The sequence below is a fragment of the Mesoplodon densirostris genome, chromosome 2 (assembly GCF_025265405.1).
Source record: "Mesoplodon densirostris isolate mMesDen1 chromosome 2, mMesDen1 primary haplotype, whole genome shotgun sequence".
NCBI lineage: Eukaryota > Metazoa > Chordata > Mammalia > Artiodactyla > Ziphiidae > Mesoplodon > Mesoplodon densirostris.
Genome location: NC_082662.1, coordinates 85,977,682 through 85,997,473, shown reverse-complemented (window position 1 = coordinate 85,997,473; position 19,792 = coordinate 85,977,682). Strand labels below are relative to the sequence as shown.

The 19,792-nt window shown below is 39.4% G+C and overlaps 1 protein-coding gene across 6 annotated transcripts in view; it reads left to right on the top strand.

Annotated features, from left to right (window-relative positions):
• Window positions 1-3,126: 3,126 nt before the first annotated feature.
• ALG14 (ALG14 UDP-N-acetylglucosaminyltransferase subunit) overlaps window positions 3,127-19,792 on the top strand; it is a 110,753-nt gene continuing 94,087 nt past the window's right edge. For all 6 annotated transcript variants that reach the window (XM_060085564.1, XM_060085516.1, XM_060085535.1 and 3 more), the window contains exons 1-2: window positions 3,127-3,362; window positions 6,820-6,971. In XM_060085564.1, coding sequence (XP_059941547.1) covers window positions 3,227-3,362; window positions 6,820-6,971 — 288 coding nt within the window. In that variant the 5' untranslated portion in view covers window positions 3,127-3,226. The remainder of the gene's footprint in view (window positions 3,363-6,819; window positions 6,972-19,792) is intronic.

The window sequence follows — 19,792 nt, the reverse complement described above, 5'->3', positions numbered from 1 at the left end:
TTGTCTGGACTACTACTGTCATACAAGATCCCCTGCACCTAAATCTAGCACATAGCAGGTGCTCATAAAATATGTTGACTAAATTAACAAGTACAATTCCATTCAATAGTGCAAAATAATCTTAATTTAAAAAATATTCATGAATAATACTTGTCACAGAAACTTTAGAAAATTGATTTAAGAAGATAATAAAAATCACTTCCCAGGCAGACTTTACTTATGATTGGTATGGCTCAATACTATTATTCAGTTTATCAATTATTAATACATTTTCATGCTTTTCACACAGTATAATTTACCTCTGTGCATTTGTTATCTGCATTGTCAGTGCAACTTACCTCCCCAAGAGAAATTTTAGTTGCTTCGTCCTGTTCAGTCCTGCCTTTTCTGATTAATCCAGTACATAGTATTCACCTCTTAATTATATTCCGTGCCTGTCACAGCCCAGGACTCAGCTCACCCAGCAATTTGTGGGTGAATAAAACACTCCTGATTTACTTTTCAGGAGTTCCCAACTTTGTTCCTGTCTCCACCTGCCACCCAGCTCCTCCCTGCAGTCCTCAACTTCCTTGTCAGGAACACTGAACAGTTTGACCCTAGACTTAATTCAAAATAACTCAACCAATAACTCCAAACAATGTCTGCTATTCCACCCTCTTTGATTCTCTGCATTTACTGGCAGCCACTAAAATGCTTGATCACTCCCCATTCATTCCATCTACAATGAAGTGCGGTCAAACTGGTATTTCGTACAGACACAGGTAATGACAGTAGTGAGGGGATGGGTACTAGGGAATGCAGGGGTATCTTTTGGGGCCTAGAGACTAACATTATTAATATGCCAAACATCTGCATTGCCTGTGTCAGTTTATAACACCAGCTCAGATGCATTACCTTCGCAGCAATCCAAACACTATTATTTGCCTACCCAGCAATGACCTTTCCTCCACCCTCCTCCAACATCCTCCTCTCCAAGAGAATGCCTGTTTTGTTCAGTACCCACCCTCCACCAAACAGCCAGGTACCACAGGTGAGTTGTATGTCATCCTCCATCCTACCTCAGCCAGATTTGTGGTCTCCTTCCTTTTATGAAGGGGCAAGTGATATAAATTTGGCCAAAAGGAGTGAAAGTCTGCTGTGGGAGGTTCTGGAAAAGGTTTCCTCACTCTTAAAAAAAAGACCCAAGGACAAGATAACCTCTTGAAATCTGGAGACTGCCCTGCCTGGATGTTAATTTCTGAGACAACTAATGTCTTCTTCTAAAAGTATGATGGGAGAGAGTCTTAGGCTGAAGCCATTGCTGGGAATGGCAGAGTGGGTAGATGAAATAAAGCTACATCTTTTGTAATATTCTTAAGCTGTTTTTCATACTGCGCCAGAGGCCCTACCTCTGGACTTCCAACTACGTATTTGTAAGCCCAGGGGATTCTGATTCCATCAAAATTTGAGAAGCATTGACTTCTAAGCCCACAATTATAAAATTTCTCCACCACTTACTAACACTATGCAGGATCTTAGTTACCCGACCAGGGATGGAACCTGTGCCCCCGGCAGTGGAAGCGCGGAGTCCTAACCATTGGACTGCCAGGGAATCCCCCACTAGCTAAACTTAGGCAAATTATTTAACTTTTATAGAATCCTTTTCTTTACCTGTAAAGAGGGGAATAATATTCACCCTATAACCTTATTGTGAGGATATAGGGTTAAGAGGATTTGATAGAATACAGGAAGTATGTGAGGTCCATTAGCCAGAAAATGATGCTACGAAGTACCTAAATGTTTCTCAAACTTGCCTGCTGATAGAAATAGACACATTGGTTAGAGGAGCTGATCTCAGTCCTCTCCCCTGGAGATTCTGATTCAGGAGCTCCCTATTGTACCCTGAGAGGCTGCATTTTTTTAAAAAATAAATTTAGTTATTTTATTTTTGGCTGCATTGGGTCTTCATTGCTGCATGCGGACTACTCTTCATTGCAGTGGGCGGGCTTCTCATTGCGGTGGCTTCTCTTGTTGCGGAGCACGGGCTCTAGGAGCCCGGGCTTCAGTAGTTGTGGCACGTGGGCTCAGTAGTTGTGGCTCGCGGGCTTAGTTGCTCCACGGCACGTGGGATCTTCCCGAACCAGGGCTCAAACCCATGTCCCCTGCATGGGCAGGCGGCTTCTTAACCACTGCACCAGCAGGGAAGCCCAAGGCTGCATTTTTAAAAACACATTCTAGGATCTAAGCAAGTTTGAAAATCAAGGAAGTTTGAATTTGGCAAAGGAATACACGGCGTAAACTTCTATGCAGCAGCAGTTAGGGTTTCCAGTTTCTAAATCTACATCTGCCACTGTTTCACTTGAGCAAGCTGTTTCACCTTTCTGGACTTGTTTACTCATCTGTATACTTGTCCTATCTAATCTACAGGTCCATTGGGGACTGAAGGCAAATTACACTTGGCGTGAAGAGGCTTCTCTAATCTCAGCCTTTTTATATTGCTACAATGTGGATTAAGTAAACATAAAAATAGCAAAATTGGGACTGGGGGAGGTGTTGCCTTTGCGGTAAAATTAACTCAAAAGGACGATTCTTTCTCTATCTCACTACCTTGAGTCACTGAACTTCCACTGCTCTCAGGAACATGGTGTAACTTGAGGTGATCACCCTCAGCCAGCTACTCTGGTCACACCGAGATCTGTGAAAAAGACTAGAAAAATTAAAAATATGAGTGCTGGGAAAGAGGAGATTTGGATGAGAACCCGAAATTCAATTTTTTGTACCAAGTTACCTTTCACTGGCAAGCACTTTCAGTAGCTGTGCATGTGCACCAGAAACATTTCCCTTGGCACCAAAAAAAAAAAAAAAAAAGGCGACGTATGCCACTGGTCTCAGGTGGAATTCACAAAGTTGGTTAATTTGGAACACCTGCTAACTTGGGAGGTCCTTTTTAGGGCGCCCAGCTGGCCTCACCTCCTCACGAACCGAAACCAAAACTCCTCCAGCGCTTTAATCCGCGAATTTCAGTTTACGTATGGGCTGTACGTGGGTAGAATCCCGCGGGGTACCCAGCGGGGTGGTCTGAGGCCAGGCTTCCGCCTCTGGCCCTGAACTCCTCCCACCGCCAACAAGCCCCGCCCACCAAGAGGCTCACACTTCGAGTTTGGGTCTCCGCAGCGCCCGTAGTTTTGAACTTTCACCGCTCCTGCGGCCGGCGCCGGGGGATAGCACGCATGCGTCTTGTTTTCGAATGGGTGGCACCCTTATCCTCGCGGCGGCGGCAGGAGCCGTGGCCGTGCTGCTGGCAGTGCGGCTATGGGTAGTGCTGCGTCCCCGCGCCGCTGTGCCCCGGCGGTCTCTCAGCCTCTTGGTGGTGGCTGGGTCCGGTGAGTATCCGGGCGGTGACTGGCGGGCTCAGGTCGGGTACTACAAGTCCCAGAGTCCACCGCGGCGCTGTTCGCAGGGCCCCTAGCACTTTGTGCAGCGTTGCATGCTGAGATTTGTAGTTTCTCTGCGGGACTGGAGCGGGTCAGCCCAGGCTGGGCAAAATGCTGGTCTGTTGTTGATGTGGCCCAGGCCGCGTCTTTAATGACAAATGAGTTACTTACACTTGTCTGTAATTAAGCGTCTCTGTAACGTATATTTTTCTAACAAATTATTAGTGAACAGAGAGGACACAGAAGCGCGTGATGCTAACATGCAATTTGCCTGAATAAAAACTTCTGTTTTGCATTATTAATCTAGGCATTTGGGATTTAATTTAGGAATTACGAATACTACATGATAAGCGAGACAAAGCGAATTGTCACATTTATAAATATACATATACAAAATCCACGAGGATAGAAAGAGTTACCTACTAACGGGAGAACAATACACACTTCAGGATATTGTGCCGGGGGGTGAACAACAACCTGTGCAATCAGGTAATACAATCCAAACGGAGTTGGCCAGCTCTGTAGGCGTACCTCTTTAAATGGACAGCTCTGACAGAGCGATACATATACATGTTGTGTACATTCAGAAATGCCAGGAGATTGCATCCGGATAGCATAATATTTATAAGTATTAGCAAATGGTCTAAACTTATGTTCACGTGTAATTCATTACTTTATTCACTTAATGTATTTTGAGCCATAGGGGAGGTCAGGCACTAAGCTAAGCCCTGGAAATAACAAAACTGACGAATACGACTTGCCGTGGAGTGCTGACTATGTCCCAAGCAGTGTGAAAGCTGTGAGGACACAGCAGTGAATGAAATGGAGAATAGAAAACGAAAAGCAGAATGGGTACTTGCCACAATAAGTGCTATAACCTGGGAGGTTAAGACTGCTATGGAAGTTCACGCTGGGCGCCACTTTTTCTGAACTTGAGACATGAAGCTTCCTGGAAGTCGTGATGTCTAAACCGAGACTTGAAAGATGACTAAGAAGTAGCCAGATAAGGGGGAGCTGGGGCTTTGAGGGCTGGGAGGGTGTGAAAAGAAGGCCATAGCACTTGGGATGACCAGAGGTGCGAGGGCACTATTGTACTGAGTTGGATATAGGGAGGCAAGCCCCATGCAGATCGCGGAAGGGTATTTTAAACCCTGCTCTACAGAGCTGTTGGCACTACTCCACTGCTTCCTACCATGCAGAGGTTAGGACCACGTGCCTCTAAATGAACAGAACACCAGAGTTGAATCACATCTCTGCCACTTACTAATTTGGTGATCTTGTGCAAATTAGTTAACCTCACTGAGCCTTCTGTTTACGGTTTGAAAAAGGTGGGTTAGGAAGAGGCGAGGAGAAAGAAAGTTGCATTTTCGTCAGAATTGTCAGGTAAAGCCTCCCTGAGGAGATGACAGATACCCAACAGCAAGGAGGCCAGAGTGGCTGGAGTAGACTGAGTAAGGGGAGAAGAAGCAGATGAGGTCCAAGAGGTAACAATAAGGGTCAGATTACAAAAAGGCTTTTATTCCATATGAGAAGGGGAGCCCTTGGAGGGTTTTGAGCAGAGGTAAATAATTTGATCAACTCTTTTTAAGAAGATCAGTCTAGAGGCTGTGTTGAGAGTAGACTCAAGTGGACACTTGAATGGACAACTGCAGAGGGGGGAACAGACCAGGAAGCTTTGCTCATAATCCACGTGAGAGTGATGTGGTTTGGAGCAGGGTGCTAGCAAAAGAGGTGGTGAGAAATGATTGGATTCTGGATATACTTTAAGATAGAACTGAGAAGATTTCATTCCCAAAGGATAAGTCTTAATAAAAAAGTAAAATGCAAGACGAAGCTCTTATTATTTATTTATTCAGTAACAAAGTTAATTTTTCAAAGAATGTATTCAGTGAGGGTTTCCTTTTAAGGAAAAAAGAAAAGACTGTTAAGGCAGGTAAAATGAAGTTTTAATTGCAGTGGAAGATGTATATATTCGGATTTATCCGTAATTGTTCCAGCTCTGAAAGCAAGTACCTACTTTGCAAACCACCACACTTTTTCAAAGTTAAAAACAAAAATGGTAAAATGAGTATAAGATGTGTAAATTACTTGCCCTACATAAGAAGATGGCTGATAAGTTATAAAGTTAAAGCATGATTCTAATTCCTGTTATACTTACTCTCTGATGACTTTATTTCTATATCTAATTCCTTCTGGGATCTAGAGAGTAATCTTTCCCTTTCTACTATAAGAAAATATATGCATTTGGAGAAAACACATAATTTGTTTGATTATATGTTCACTGTATCGCGTTTGAAAGCTTTCTTGCAACAGTAAGGGAGGTGAGTGGGGGGAGCTTTGTAGTGTGACCAGAGACAAGGAAGAGATAACAAATGAGATGAACACAGAGAATGTTAAAGACATCAACCTGGCTGAGGCCAGGGGCTTGTGCAGTTAAATTAAATAGGTATGATAGGGCCCATTCTTAAGGAGTTTGGTTGCTTTGCTTAATTGGTATATAGTTAATGTAATAGGTAAATGTTCTTTTGGGTTTTTACCCCGAAGGAAACCTCAGTGACCACAGTTGGTTTTTAAATTCATGGTTTTAAAGTTAAAGAATGAAAATTTTGGAGATTGTACGATTTCAGAAATTGAACACACAGTTGTTGGGTGAAGCTGGTAAATATTTGAGACCTCTGTTAGGTCTAAGACCTCTCTTAGGAGCTGTTGAACAAAAGTCTTCCTTAGGAAGATCTGAGCCCTGGGAGTCAGTGCTCATGACTCCCTGATGTTACTTCACAACACAGAAACCTTCAGCAACTGTCTTCCCATTTTCCAGCCTACTTTCCTGACCTTACTTCACTCTCCTCTTTCTTCCCAGTGTTCCCACCATGCCTTGATCACCCATCCCAGATCTTACCTTCTCCTGTGCTAATAATCTCACCCCCACCCAGTGGCCTCCCTACTCATATCTGTCCATTAGCTGCACGTTTCAAGTCATTTCAGCCTTTACCAGGGATCTCCCCTATGCTTAGGACATTGTTTTTTCATAACCTTTTGCTTGTTCCCTCCCCCAAACCCCATTTTAATTTTTCTTGCTGTCTTGCGTCACTCTTTATATGTCTGTGTGTCTTGTCCCTTCCCCACCAGACTTCTTGATAACAGGATCTGTGTCTTATACTTCTTTGTACCTTCCTCAGGTAGTACAGTAGCACAACCTACTGCTGGTGCTGATTTTATTTTTATACATTTATTATCCTCTTCCCCCATATAAAGGTAGTATTTATACAAGGGCATAGATGATCATTTCCAAATATTCCTTCTGTGTTTTGAGAAATACACAAAACATTGTATTAGTATAATGTAGTCAGATGGATATGTCCATTACCGGTTTCTTACTCTCAAGTCTTCCAATATTTTTTTCCAGGTGGGCATACCACTGAGATGCTGAGGCTGCTTGAGAGCTTGTCCTATGCTTACTCTCCTAGACATTATATCATTGCTGACACTGATGAAATGAGTGCCCATAAAATAAATTCTTTTGAAGTAAATCGAGCTGATAGAAACCCCAGTGCTATGGTAAGTGGTAATTTCTATGTCTAAGAAAAGTTACAAGTTATGTATTTAATTTTCTCTAGAAACAATCTCATGACCCTTCAGTGCCCTGCTCACACAATGCAGTCAACTGTTTATTGCTGATGAAATATAGTTCTTTTACTACCCAAATATAAAAACTTCTTTAAAATAAATCTTCAAATAAAAATGGTTGCTTGATTTCTTATATTCTCTTCTATTATTTAAATAGAGAAAATTGTTTCTCAGTAATTCCAACTGTGAAAATTGTTTTATTTATTCTTACATAAAGCATCCAGTTCACGTGCTTATTGGTTCTTCGTTAAAGTTCTTTATCAACGTATTATGTGTATTGATAATTTGATTTATCTATTACTACTTCTTATTCTTCCAATCATATCTGTATTTGCCTTTAAAATTACTTCCCTGCTCCTGGTTGCTCACTTCATTTTAGCATTATAGTAGAATTTGGGTAAATTGAAAAAAGTGGAACTACTTAATCAGGAAGGAAACTAGAGCTGTTTCTTGTTAGATCGTCTCCATCCATCCCTCTCTCTGGTACCTGCCCAGCCACAGGGCTCCAACAGGTAGTTCAGGAGTGGACAGGCGACCCAGCTCAGGCCACTCAAAGTGTTCCTCCAGGCTTTTTGGACTTGGGGGCCCAGAAAATGAAAGTAGTCTTTCTTCAGGGGTTCAACTCTGTAAAAGAGAAAACTTGGAAGCTGCCAGCAGTCATGTTTTCACCTGCTGGCTAAAGACAGACTGCAGCTAGAGAAAAGAATGAAGTTCATCCACAGGAAGAACAAGATGGGAAACCAGATGGTGACTCCTGCCTTCATTGACTCCAGAGCTGCTTCCATATGGGCCCTGTCTTGGTGGTTCTTATGTTTCTTGGAAATCAGGATCCACTAATATAACTCATCCTCCACTGACCTTTTTATAGTTAGTTAAAGCCTGCTTTAGTTACGTTTTGTTCGCTTGTAAACATGATCGCTCAATAACGCACTACTAAATTGTGTTCTTGGAAAATCCACATCAAACAATCTTGGAATGCGCCGATGACTATTCAGCCATAGTGAAATAAATGGTATGTTTTTTCTTTGTGGGAGATGAGCCAAAATGCTTCATTTCTGTTTCAGTAGTCAATACTGTTATTAGTTTCCTAGGGCGACTGTAACAAAGTACTATGCACAGCGTAGCTTGAAACAAGAGAAATTTATTCCTTAATGGTTCCAAAGGCTAGAAGTCCAAAATTAAGGCGTCAGCAGGGCTGTGTTCTCTCTGGAGGCTCTGGGGTGAATCCTTCCTCACCTCTCCCTAGCTTCTGATGGTGGCCAGCAGTCCTTGGCATTTTCTGGCTTGTGTCAGCATTACTCTCGTCTCTCCCTCCATTGTCACAGGACCATTCCTGTGTCTGTCTTCACAGGCCCTTCTTATAAGGACACCAGTCATTGGATTTAGGGCCCACCCTATTCCAGTACGACCTCATCTTAACTTGATTACATCTACAAGACCCTATTTCCAAATAAGGTCACTTTCATGGGTTCCAGGTGGACATGACTTTTTGGAGGACACTCTTCATCCCTATACAAATATATACACTGGACTATTTCAGGAAAAGCCTCCTGTTTGACATAAAGCAAAACAAACTTTTTCCTTTTAGCAAATGTGAAAGGAGAAAATAGTAGAGACTATTGAGTATGCCAATAATTGATCCTTTCAGTAATGGGTGAAACAGATAATAGTAGCTTCATTTTACAAATGAGATAAATGAGGCTCAGAGACAAAAAAAAACCTCAGCCAAGGCCCTGGCAGATATGTGGGACTTACCTAAATGTGTCTTCTCCAAAGCCTGCGCTTTTGCTGCACAGCCCACTCTGCCTCTTTTGTGTATTCTTTTACAATTCAAAACACTCATTGTGAACAGAATGCCTTGAGAATTCTTATCCAAGGCATCAAAGACTTAAAGTGTCATTTAATCTCTTATCTTAGAGTATATATTAGAATTGGAGAGTTTATAGAAAATGATGGTAATTTTCTCACAAGAATAATGTAAAAAAGTCTTATAATTTAGCAGTGGCATACACTACTAGAAAAAAAATATAAAGATCAAAGGATTATAAATTTCTTATTGTTTTTCAACATACAGAGTGGGTATCTTTGTTTTTACCTAATTATTAGTATGCACGTTCTTTTCCTCTTTCTGAAATTGTACCCAATTTGGAGGCTCCAGTTTTAATTATTTCCCTCCAGGTCCATCACTGTATGTACCGTTTATTTGCTGAATTGTGTCAGGATTTAGTGAAACATTTAGAAGATTGTTATGTACTGTGGATCACGATGCTTTAGAACCCAGTAAGTTGGGTTTGATGCACTTTAATAAGAAAGCCAAAGATTTCAATTTTATAAGTGCCATTATTTTTTTCTCGTTATCGAAGTAACACCACAGTATAGGACTAAGCATCTCTGTTCGACCTCCTTCCTTTGTCGGTTACTTTCCTGCTGGGGCAGTGCAACACCCCTGCTAGAGAAAAAACACTATCTCGTTCCTGAAATGGTCTGCTCATGCGTGAATCTAAAGCTGGGGAGAGTTTCTGCAGAGATGCAGAAGAGAGCCATTGAGGGCAGTAGAAGCAACATGACTGTTGTCCTTTGTGTTGACCACCCCTATGAGCCACACTAGGCGGACAGGAGGCAGGGCAGAGAGACACCTTCTGACCAAGCCTTATAAAGGGAGGAATACACTTCTCGTCTCTCTCTACACTTCAGCTAAGGGGACTTGTACCCGCAGCGTCCTTGACAGCTATCTTTTGTACCTCTGTGGAGCTCACCAGATTGGGGAGAGGAAGGGTCTGACTGAAGAAATCAATAGCAATCAATACATTTGCTGCAGAGCCCATGTCAGCCAAGAATACTGAATGCTCTAGACCTGCAGTGTCTAGTAGAGGAGCCACCAGTACTGGCCCAGCACCATTTATTGAATAGTCCTTTGCCCACCGATCCGCGGTGCTTCCACTGTTAGATCAAGTTTCCATGTATGTATAGGTCTGTATCTGAGTGGAAGCCCCCTCTTTGTGAACTTTTCAAAGCTAATTAAAAAACTTATGTGGAGGGCTTCCCTGGTGGCTCAGTGGTTGAGAGTCTGCCTGCCGAGGCAGGGGACGCGGGTTCGTGCCCCGGTCCGGGGAGATCCCACATGCCGCGGAGTGGCTGGGCCCGTGAGCCGTGGCCGCTGAGCCTGCGCGTCTGGAGCCTGTGCTCCGCAACGGGAGAGGCCACAACAGTGAGAGGCCCATGTACAACAGAAAAAAAAAAAAATGTTCACAAAGAACTCTGTTGGGATTTTGGTTTGAATTCAATTGAATCTGTCCATTAGTTTCAGGAGAACTTACATCTCTTTGATGATGTCTTCCTATCTGGAAACATCACCTTTCTCTCCGTTACAGAATTTAGATCTCCTTTAATGCTTTTCAGTAACATTTCTAATTTTCTTCATAAGAGTCTGGCATATCTTTCGTTGTGTTTATTTCTAGGTACCTTGTATTCTTTTATTATTGTTGTAAGTGGTATAACTTAATAATGTTTCCTGTGTTGCAATATATAGAAATACAATTGATTTTTATAAAGTGATCTTATAAGAACCACCTGGCTACACTCTAATCCTAATTTGTACACTTTTGTGTTATTAATGAAGATAATCTTATCATCTACAAGTAGTAATAATTGTGATTCTTTCTTTGTAATCCTTACATCTTTTAGTTCTTTTTTCTCATTTTGTTATTAGAACTTCCGGAACGGTAATGAATAGGAGCCGTGTAGTGGTCATCTTTGCATTCTTTTTGCTTTAAAAAATGTGTTGTGTTTTATTTTAAATAATATTTAGTTGTTGATTTTTATCAAATGTCTCTTCTGCATCTGAGATGATCTTCTAGTTTTTCCAACTTTTTCTGTTTATATGGACAGTTACATGGTTATGAACTAGTCTTGAATTCCTGGAATAAACCCAGTTTGTTCATGGTGCACTGTATTTTAATGCATTGCTGGTTTTGATTTGCAAACATATCATTTAGGAATTTTTGGTTTATGTTCATGACGGAGATTGCCGTGTATTTTTCCTTTCTCATGCTGTTCTTTAGTTTTGGTATCAAGGTTACACTAGTCTCATTATGTGAGTTGTAGGGTATACACAACTTTTTGCTCTTTGGGGGAATTTGTATAAGTACGGAATTAATTTTTTTAAGTATCTTTTTCTTACAATATTATTAACTGCAATCACCATGCTGTATTGCATCCCTATGACTTCTTTATTTTATAACTGCAAGCTCACAGCTTTTGACCCCTTCACCTATTTCCCTCACCCCCAATGCCCCACCTCTGGTAACCACCAAATCTGTTCTCTATATCTGTGAGCTTGGGTTTTTTGTTTTCTGGTTTTTTAGATTCCACATATAAGTAAGATCATATTGTATTTGTCTTTCTCTGTCTGACTTATTTCACTTAGCATAATGCCCTCAAGGTCCATCAAGGTAGTCACAAAGGGCAAGATTTCCTTCTTTTTTAAGGCTGAATAATATTCTATTGTGTGCGTGTGTGTGTATGTATGTATCAATCACGTTACATTCAGTATTTATCCATTCATCCATTGGTAGACACTTAGGTTGTTTTCATGTTTTGCCTATTGTAAATAATGCTTCAATGAACTTGGGGTAGTGTATATCTTTTTGAGTTAGTGTTTTCATTTTCTTTGGATAAGCATCCAGAAGTGGAATTGCTGGATTATATAGTAGTTCTATTTTTAATTTTTTGAGGAACCTCCATACTGTTTTCCATAGTGACCACACCAACAGTGTACAAGGGTTCCCTTTTCTCCACATCCTTGCCAACACTTGTTATCTCTTGTTCATTGTGTGCGTGTGTGTGTGTGTATGTGTACCAAATCTTCTTTATCCATTCATCTGTTGATGGACACTTAGGTTGCCTCCATATCTTGGCAATTGTAAATAATGCTGCTATGAACATTGGGGTGCATGTATCTTTTTGATAGTGTTTTTGTTTTTTTCAGATATACACCCAGGAGTGGAATTGCTGGGTCATATAGTAGTTCTATTTTTAGATTTTTGGGAAACCTCCTACTGTTTTCCACAGTAGCTGCACCAATGTACTTTTCCACCAACAGTGTAGGAGGGTTCTTTTTTCTCTACATCCTCACCAACAAATGTTATTTGTGTTCTTTTTGATGATAGCCATTCTGACAGGTGTGAGGGGATATCTCATTGTGGTTTTGATTTGCATTTCCCTCACGATTAATGATGTTGAGCATCTTTTGATGTGCCTGTTGGCCATCTGATGTCTTCTTTGGAAAAATGTCTATTCAGGCCTTCTGCCCATTTTTTAATCAGGTTGTTGGATTTTTTTTTTTGATGTTGTTTTTTTGTTGTTGTTGTTGGTAGCATGGTCATTTTAAGATTATGAGCTGTTTATATATTTTAGATATTAACCCCTTATTAATCATATCATTTGCAAATATTTTCTCCCATTCAGTAGGTTGTCTTTTCATTTTGTTGATGGTTTCTTTTGATGTGCAAAAGCTTTTAAGTTTAATTAGGTTCCATTAGTTTATTTTTGCTTTTGTTTCCATTGCTTTAGGAGACAGATCCAAAAAAATAGTGCTACAATTTATGTTGGAGTCTTCTGCCTATGTTTTCTTCCAGGAGTTTTATGGTTTCCGGTCTTACATTTAGGTTTTTAATCCGTTTTGAGTTTATTTTTTCTACATGGTGTTAGAGAATGTTCTAATTTCATTCTTTTACATGTAGCTGTCCAGTTTTCCCAGTGCCACTTACTTAAGATACTGTCTTTTCTCCATTGTGTGTTCTTGCCTCCTTTGTCCTAGATTAATTGACCATAAGTGCATGGGTTTATTTCTGGGACCTCTGTTCTGTTCCATGGATCTGTGTGTCTGTTTTTGTGCCAGTACCATACTCTTTTGATTACTGTAGCTTCGTGGTGTTGTCTGAAGTCAGGAAGCATGATTCCCCCAGCTGTGTTCTTTTTTCTCAAGATTGTTTTGGCTATTTGGAGTCTCTTGTGTTACCATACAAATTTTAAAATTATTTGTTCTAGTTCTGTGAAAAATGCCTTTGGTATTTTGATAGATATTACATTGAACCTGTAGATTGCCTTGGGTAGCATGGTCATTTTAAGATTATTCTTCCAGTCTATGAACATGGTATATCTTTCCATCTGTTTGTGTCATCTTCAATTTCTTTCATCAGTGTCTTACAATTTTCCAAGTACAGCTCTTTTACCTCCTTAGGTAGATTTATTCCTAGGTATTTTATTCTTTTTGTTGCAATTGTAAATGAGATTGTTTCCTTAATTTTTCTTTCTGATAGTTCATTGTTAGTGTATAGAAATGCAGCAGATTTTTGTATATTAATTTTGTATCCTGCAATTTTACCAGGTTCATTGATGAGCTCTAGTAGATTTTTGGTGGTGTCTTTAGGATTTTTTAATGTATCATGTCATCTACAAACAGTGACAGTTTTATGTCTTCCTTTCCAATTTGGATTCCTTTTATTTCTTTTTCTTTGGCTGTGGATAGGATTTCCAATACTATGTTGAATAAAAGTGGTGAGAGGGGACATTCTTGTCTTGTTCCTAATCTTAAAAGAAATGCTTTCAGCTTTTCACCATTGAGTATGATCTTAGCTGTGGACTTGTCATATACGGCCTTTATTATGTTGAACTATGTTCACTCTGTGCCCACTTTCTGGAGAGTTTTTATTGTAAATGGATGTTGAAGTTGATGAAAAGGTTTTTTCTGCATCTGTTGAGATGATTGTATGGGTTTTGTTTGTTTGTTTGTTTGTTTTGCCGTATGCAGGCCTCTCACTGCTGTGGCCTCTCCTGTTGCGGAGCACAGGCTCTGGATGCGCAGTCTCAGCGGCCATGGCTCACGGGACCGGCCTCTCCGCAGCATGTGGGATCTTCCCAGACCGGGGCACGAACCCGTATCCCCTGAATCGGCAGGCAGACTCTTAACCACTGCGCCACCAGGGAAGCCCGATTGTATGGTTTTTATGCTTCAGTTTGTTAATGTGGTGTATCACATTTATTTATTTGCAGATATTGAAAAATCCTTTCATCCCTGGGATAAATTCCACTTGATTGTGGGGTATGATCCTTTTAATGTACTGTTGAAGTCGGTTTGCTAGTATTTTGTTGAGGATTTTTGCATCTATGTTCATCAGTGATATTGACCTGTAATTTTCTTTTTTGTAATATCTGTGTCTGGTTTTGGTGTCAGGGTGACGCTGACTTCATAGAATGAGTTTGGATGTGTTCCTTTCTCTGCAGTTTTTTGGAATAGTTTGAGAAGGATAGGTGTTGACTCTTCTCTGAATGTTCAGTGGAATTCACCCGTGAAGGCTTCTGGTCCTTGACTTTTGTTTGTTGGGAGGTATTTTTGTTATTGATTCAATTTAATTACTGGTAATTGGTCTGTTCATATTTGTATTTCTTCCTGATTCAGTCTTGATAGATTATGTATTTTTAGGAATTTGTCCATTTCTTCTAGGTTGTCCATTTTACTGGTATATAGTTGTTCATAGTAGTCTCTTATGATCCTTTGTATTTCTGTGGAGTCAGCTGTAACTTCTTTTTTGTTTCTGATTTTATTGATTTGGGCCCACTTTCTTTTTTTCTTAATGAGTCTGGCTAAAGGTTTATCAAATTTGTTTATCTTTTCAAAAAACCCCCTCTTAGTTTCATTGATCTTTTCTATTGTCTTTTAGTCTCTATTTCATTTACTTCTGCTCTGATCTTTATGATTTCCTTTTTCTACTATCTTTGGGTTTTGTTTTTCTTTTTCTAGCTCCCTTAGGTATAAGGTTAGATTTTTTTATTTGAAATTTTTCTTGTTTGCTGAGGTAAGCTTGTATTGCTGTAAATGTCCCTCTTAGAACTGTTTTTGCTGCATCCCATAGATTTTGGATCATTGTTTTCATTTTCATTTGTCTCCAGGTATTTTTTAAATTTCCTCTTTGATTTCTTCAGTGATCCATTGGTTGTTTCATAGCATAATGTTTAGCCTCCATATGTCTGTGTGTTTTGCAGTTTTTTTCTTGTAGTTGATTTTTAGTCTCATAGCATTGTGGTCAGAAAAGATGCTTGATATGGTTCCAGTTTTCTTAAATTTACCAAGGCTTGTTTTGTAGCGAACCATGTAATACATCCTGGAAAATGTTTCATGTACACTTGAAAAGAATGTGTATTCTGCTGCTCTTGGATGGAATGTTCTATATATAACTATTAAGTCCATTAGGTCTGTTGTGTCATTTAAGGCTAGTGTTTCCTTATTGATCTTCTGTCTGGATGATCTGTTCATTGATGTGAGTGAGGGGTTAAAGTCCCTTACTGTTATTGTTACTGTTGATTTCTCCCTTTGTGTCTGTTAATATTTGCTTTATGTATTTAGGTGCACCTATGTTGGGTGCATATGTACTTACAATTACTATATCTTCTTTTTTTGGGTTGCTCCCTTGATCATTATGTCATGCCCTTCTTTGTCTCTTGTAACAGTCTGTATTTTAAAATCTATTTTGTCTGCTATAAGTATTGCTACCCCAGCTTTCTTTTGATTTCCATTTGCATGGAATACCTTTTTCCATCCCCTCACTTTCAGTCTGTATGTGTCCCTAGGTCTGAAGTGGGTCTCTTGTAGACACCATATATACGGGTCTTGTTTTTGTATCCATTTAGCCAGGTTGTGTCTTTGATTGGCGCATTTAGTCCATTTACATTTAAAGTAATTATTGATATGTATGTTCTTATTGCCATTTTGTTCATTGTTTTGGGGTTCTTTTTGTAGGTCTTTCTTGTTCCTTTCTTCTTCTTTTGTCCTCTTGTGATTTGATGATTATCTCTAGTATTAGTTTTGGATTCTTTTTTCTTTTGTATGTGATATATATGATTATGATTGTGATACGACTGTTTTAAGTTGCTGATCTCTTAATTTCAAATGCATTTTAACAACTCTGCATTTGTACTCTCCTCCCCTCATGATTAGTTTTTGATATCGTATTTTACGAATAATTGTTTTGTGTATCCCTTAACTGCTTATTGTGGATATAGATGGTTTTACTACTTTTGTCTTTTAACCTTCCTGCTAGCTTTGTGCATAGATAATTTCCTACCTTTACTGTATGTTTGCTTTTACTGATGAGCTTTTTCCATTCATATTTTCATGTTTCTAGTTGTGACCTTTTCTTTTTTGCCTAGAGAAGTTCCTTTAACATTTCTTGTATAGCTGGTTTGGTGGTGCATTTTAACAATATTAATTTTTCTAATCCATGAGCACAGAATATCTTTCCATTTATTAGTGTCTTCTATAATTTGTTTCATCAGTGTCTTATAGTTTCCAGTGTGCAAGTCTTTCACCTCCTTGGCTAAATTTATTCCTAGGTATTTAATTCTTTTTGATGCAGTTGTAAATGGTATTGTTTTCTTAATTTCTCCTTCTGATAATTTGTTTAAATTGTGTAGAAATGCAACAGGTTTTGCCTGTTGAATACAACAGGTTTTTGCCTGTTGATTTTGTATCCTCCAACTTTACTGAATGTGTCTGTTAGTTCTAACAGTTTTTTGGTGTAGTGTTTAGGGTTTTCTATGTATAATATCATGTCATTTACAAATAGTAACAATTTACTTCCTTTACAATATTAAGTTCTGTATAACTTGTTTATAACACCACCTGGCCCTGATGTGTTCTTTTTGTTATGGTTATAGGACTTTGCAGGATTTCTGTTTCTTTTTAAAACAGTATAACTTAAGATATTTTTCTAGGAACATATTTAATTTTGGTAACCTTGCAAACATATCAGCATTAATATTTTCAAAATATTCTCTTGCTATTTTTTGTAATCTGTGCTGTAGTGTTTGTGTGGTATGTCTTTTTCCATCTCTTTTGACTTTTGTTTGTCATTATGTTTTAACTGTGTCTTTTATAAATGACATAAAGCACAATTTTAAAATTCAAAACTGAGAATCATTGTCTTTTAACAAGCATGTTTGGTATCTGTACATTTATTTTGATTACTAATATATTAGATTTATTTCTACTATTTTATTTGATTATTTCTATTTACCATACTTTTCTTCTAATTTTTTTTTCCTTTTCTGTCTTCTTTTTGGATTAATTAAGCTTTCATTGTCCTCCCTTTTCCCCTTCTCCTAGAATGGAAATTATTCTCTTATCTTAGCCATTTTCCTTAAACTGTTAACATGGATATCTACCTTAAAGTCAAAAACTTAATATCTCCAGCCTCCTTCTGAAAAAAAAAATGCTTTTAGAATGTTTTAATTGTGAGGACCTCCTCCCATCGTATTATTTTATTGTTTAGTGTTTTGGTTCTACCTTGTTTTTATTCCACTTAAATTACTTATTACTATTATTGTTTTATGCAGTTAGTAATTATTTAGATTTATGTAGTATTTTCTTTCCTTACCCTTACTACTTCTTTCTTTTGGATCCAATGTCTTTTTTCCAGAAATATATATTTTATTAGTTCTTTCATGGAAGGTCTGTAAGTGATTTATTCTTTCCATGTTTTTTGTTTGCCTGAAAGTATGTTTTTGTTTTGCCCTCCTCTGACTGCATTCTAGTTTAAATTTAGAATTCTAGTTTAGAATTCTAGTTTGAATTTTTTCCTTCGTAATTGTGAATTTAACGTTTATTCATTTTTTTAAAACAAGTATTTATTGAATTCCCACTGGTGCTAGTGATACAGTAGTGAATAGAATACAAATATCTCTGCCCTTGTGGTGACTATATTCCAATGGGGGAATAATAAGCAAGATAATTAAGTAAAATGTATAATATGTTAATGATAAACGTTGAGAGGAATAGAGTAGGGAAAGAGAATGGAGAGTATTGGGGAGTTGAAGGGAGGTTTCAGTTTTGGGTAGAGTGGCTGGGAAAGGTGACATTTGAACAAAGACTTGAAGAAGGTGAGCTGTAAAGCAAACTGAGGGAAGAGAATTCTTGAAGAGGAAGCAATAGCTGCAAGGAAGGGCCCTGAGATGGGGCTGTGCCTGGCATGTTTATAGAATAGCAAGGAGATCAGTGTGGCCAAAGCAAAGTAAGCGAGAGAAAGCTGAGTAGGTTATGAGGCAATGGAGGTCAAAGTGAGGATAATGGGGTCAGATTTTTTAAGACCTTTTGGTCCATTTTTAGTCTTCGATTTTTTCCCCATGAGTGATGTGGGGAACCATTGGGAGGGTATAGGTAGGGGAGTGATAATGATCTGACTTACATTTTAATAGGCTCATTTTGGCTGCTGAATAAACTCAAAGGGAGAAGGGCAGAGCAAGGAAAGGAGTTTGGGAGCTATTGCAGTAATTCAGGTGAGAGACCAACATGGCTTGGACCAGGATAGCAACAGTGGATGTGTTGGGAAGTAGTGAGATTCTGGACATATTTTGAAGGAAGAGCTAATAGGATTTCCTGGCAGATAAGGTGTGAGGTGTAGGGGGAAAAATGAGGAGTGAAGAACGACATCCAGATTTTTGGCCTAAGCTACCAGGAGAATGGAGTTGCCATTCATTTACATGAGGAAGATTATATGAGGGAGCAGGCGGGCTAATGTGGGATGTCTGTAACCATATAAACAAGGATGTTGACTGTGCAGTTGGATATATGAGTCTGAAGTTGAGGAGGGAGGCTGGTCTGGAATATGAATTTTGGAGTCATCTGTGTTTAAATGGTAGTACTTAAAACAGGAAACTGTGAGATCACCCAGGGATTGAATGTAGTTAGGAAATAGAAGACGACTGAGAACTGATCCCAAAGCACTCTAGCTTTCAGGTATAGGGGAGCTGTTACTGTCATGGAAATATCGACTGCCAATTTATTGTTCCTCTGTATGCCTCTCCTCCAGAACTGGGGGCAGGGGGAGGGAGCACTCAAACTCCAGCTCTAGGTTTCTGGCATCATTGTCTTCCTCCCAAACCTCAGTGTTACAGGCTGTCTGCTGCCTTTTCATTTTCTTCTTGTTTCTGGCAAGTAGGGATTTCCCTTCTTTTCAGTTCAGTAAAATAGTATTTCAATATATATCTTACAGAATTTTAATCCATTTATAGAAGGAGGGTTTGGGTGTTGGTTTAAGTCAGAGTTTTATCATATCCTCTGTTTAGATGCCTATTCTGCACTATTTGTGTAAATAGCACCCCCCTACCCACCCAATTTTCCTCACTTACTTATTTACTTATTAAAATTTTAAAAATTCATTTTTGGATGTGTTGGGTCTTCGTTGCTGCACGTGGACTTTCTCTAGTTGTGGTGAGTGGGCACTACTCTTCATTGCAGCACGTGGGCCTCTCATTGCAGTGGCTTCTCTTGTTGCGGAGCATGGGCCCTAGAGTGCATGGGCTTCAGTAGTTGCAGCACGTGGGCTCAGTAGTTGTAGCTTGCGGGCTCTAGAGCAAAGCCTCAGTAGTTGTGGTGCACGGGCTTAGTTGCTCCATGGCATGTGGGATCTTCCTGGACCAGGGATTGAACCCATGTCCCCTGCATTAGCAGACAGATTCTTAACCACTACACCACCACGGAAGTCCCACCTCACTTTTTAAAATCTGGTGTAACTGTACCAACTGCAGTTTCCTAGCTGTAGATAATACTCCTGTGGTTAAAGGCCTTGACCATCTCTTTATAGTTAGATTTTTTTCAGACCTCTAAAGTAAACCCAGAAACTCTGTACCACTTTAAAGCATTATCAGTAATTGAACTCTGTGCCTGGGCAAGGTGTCTCATCCATATCTCTCAGAGC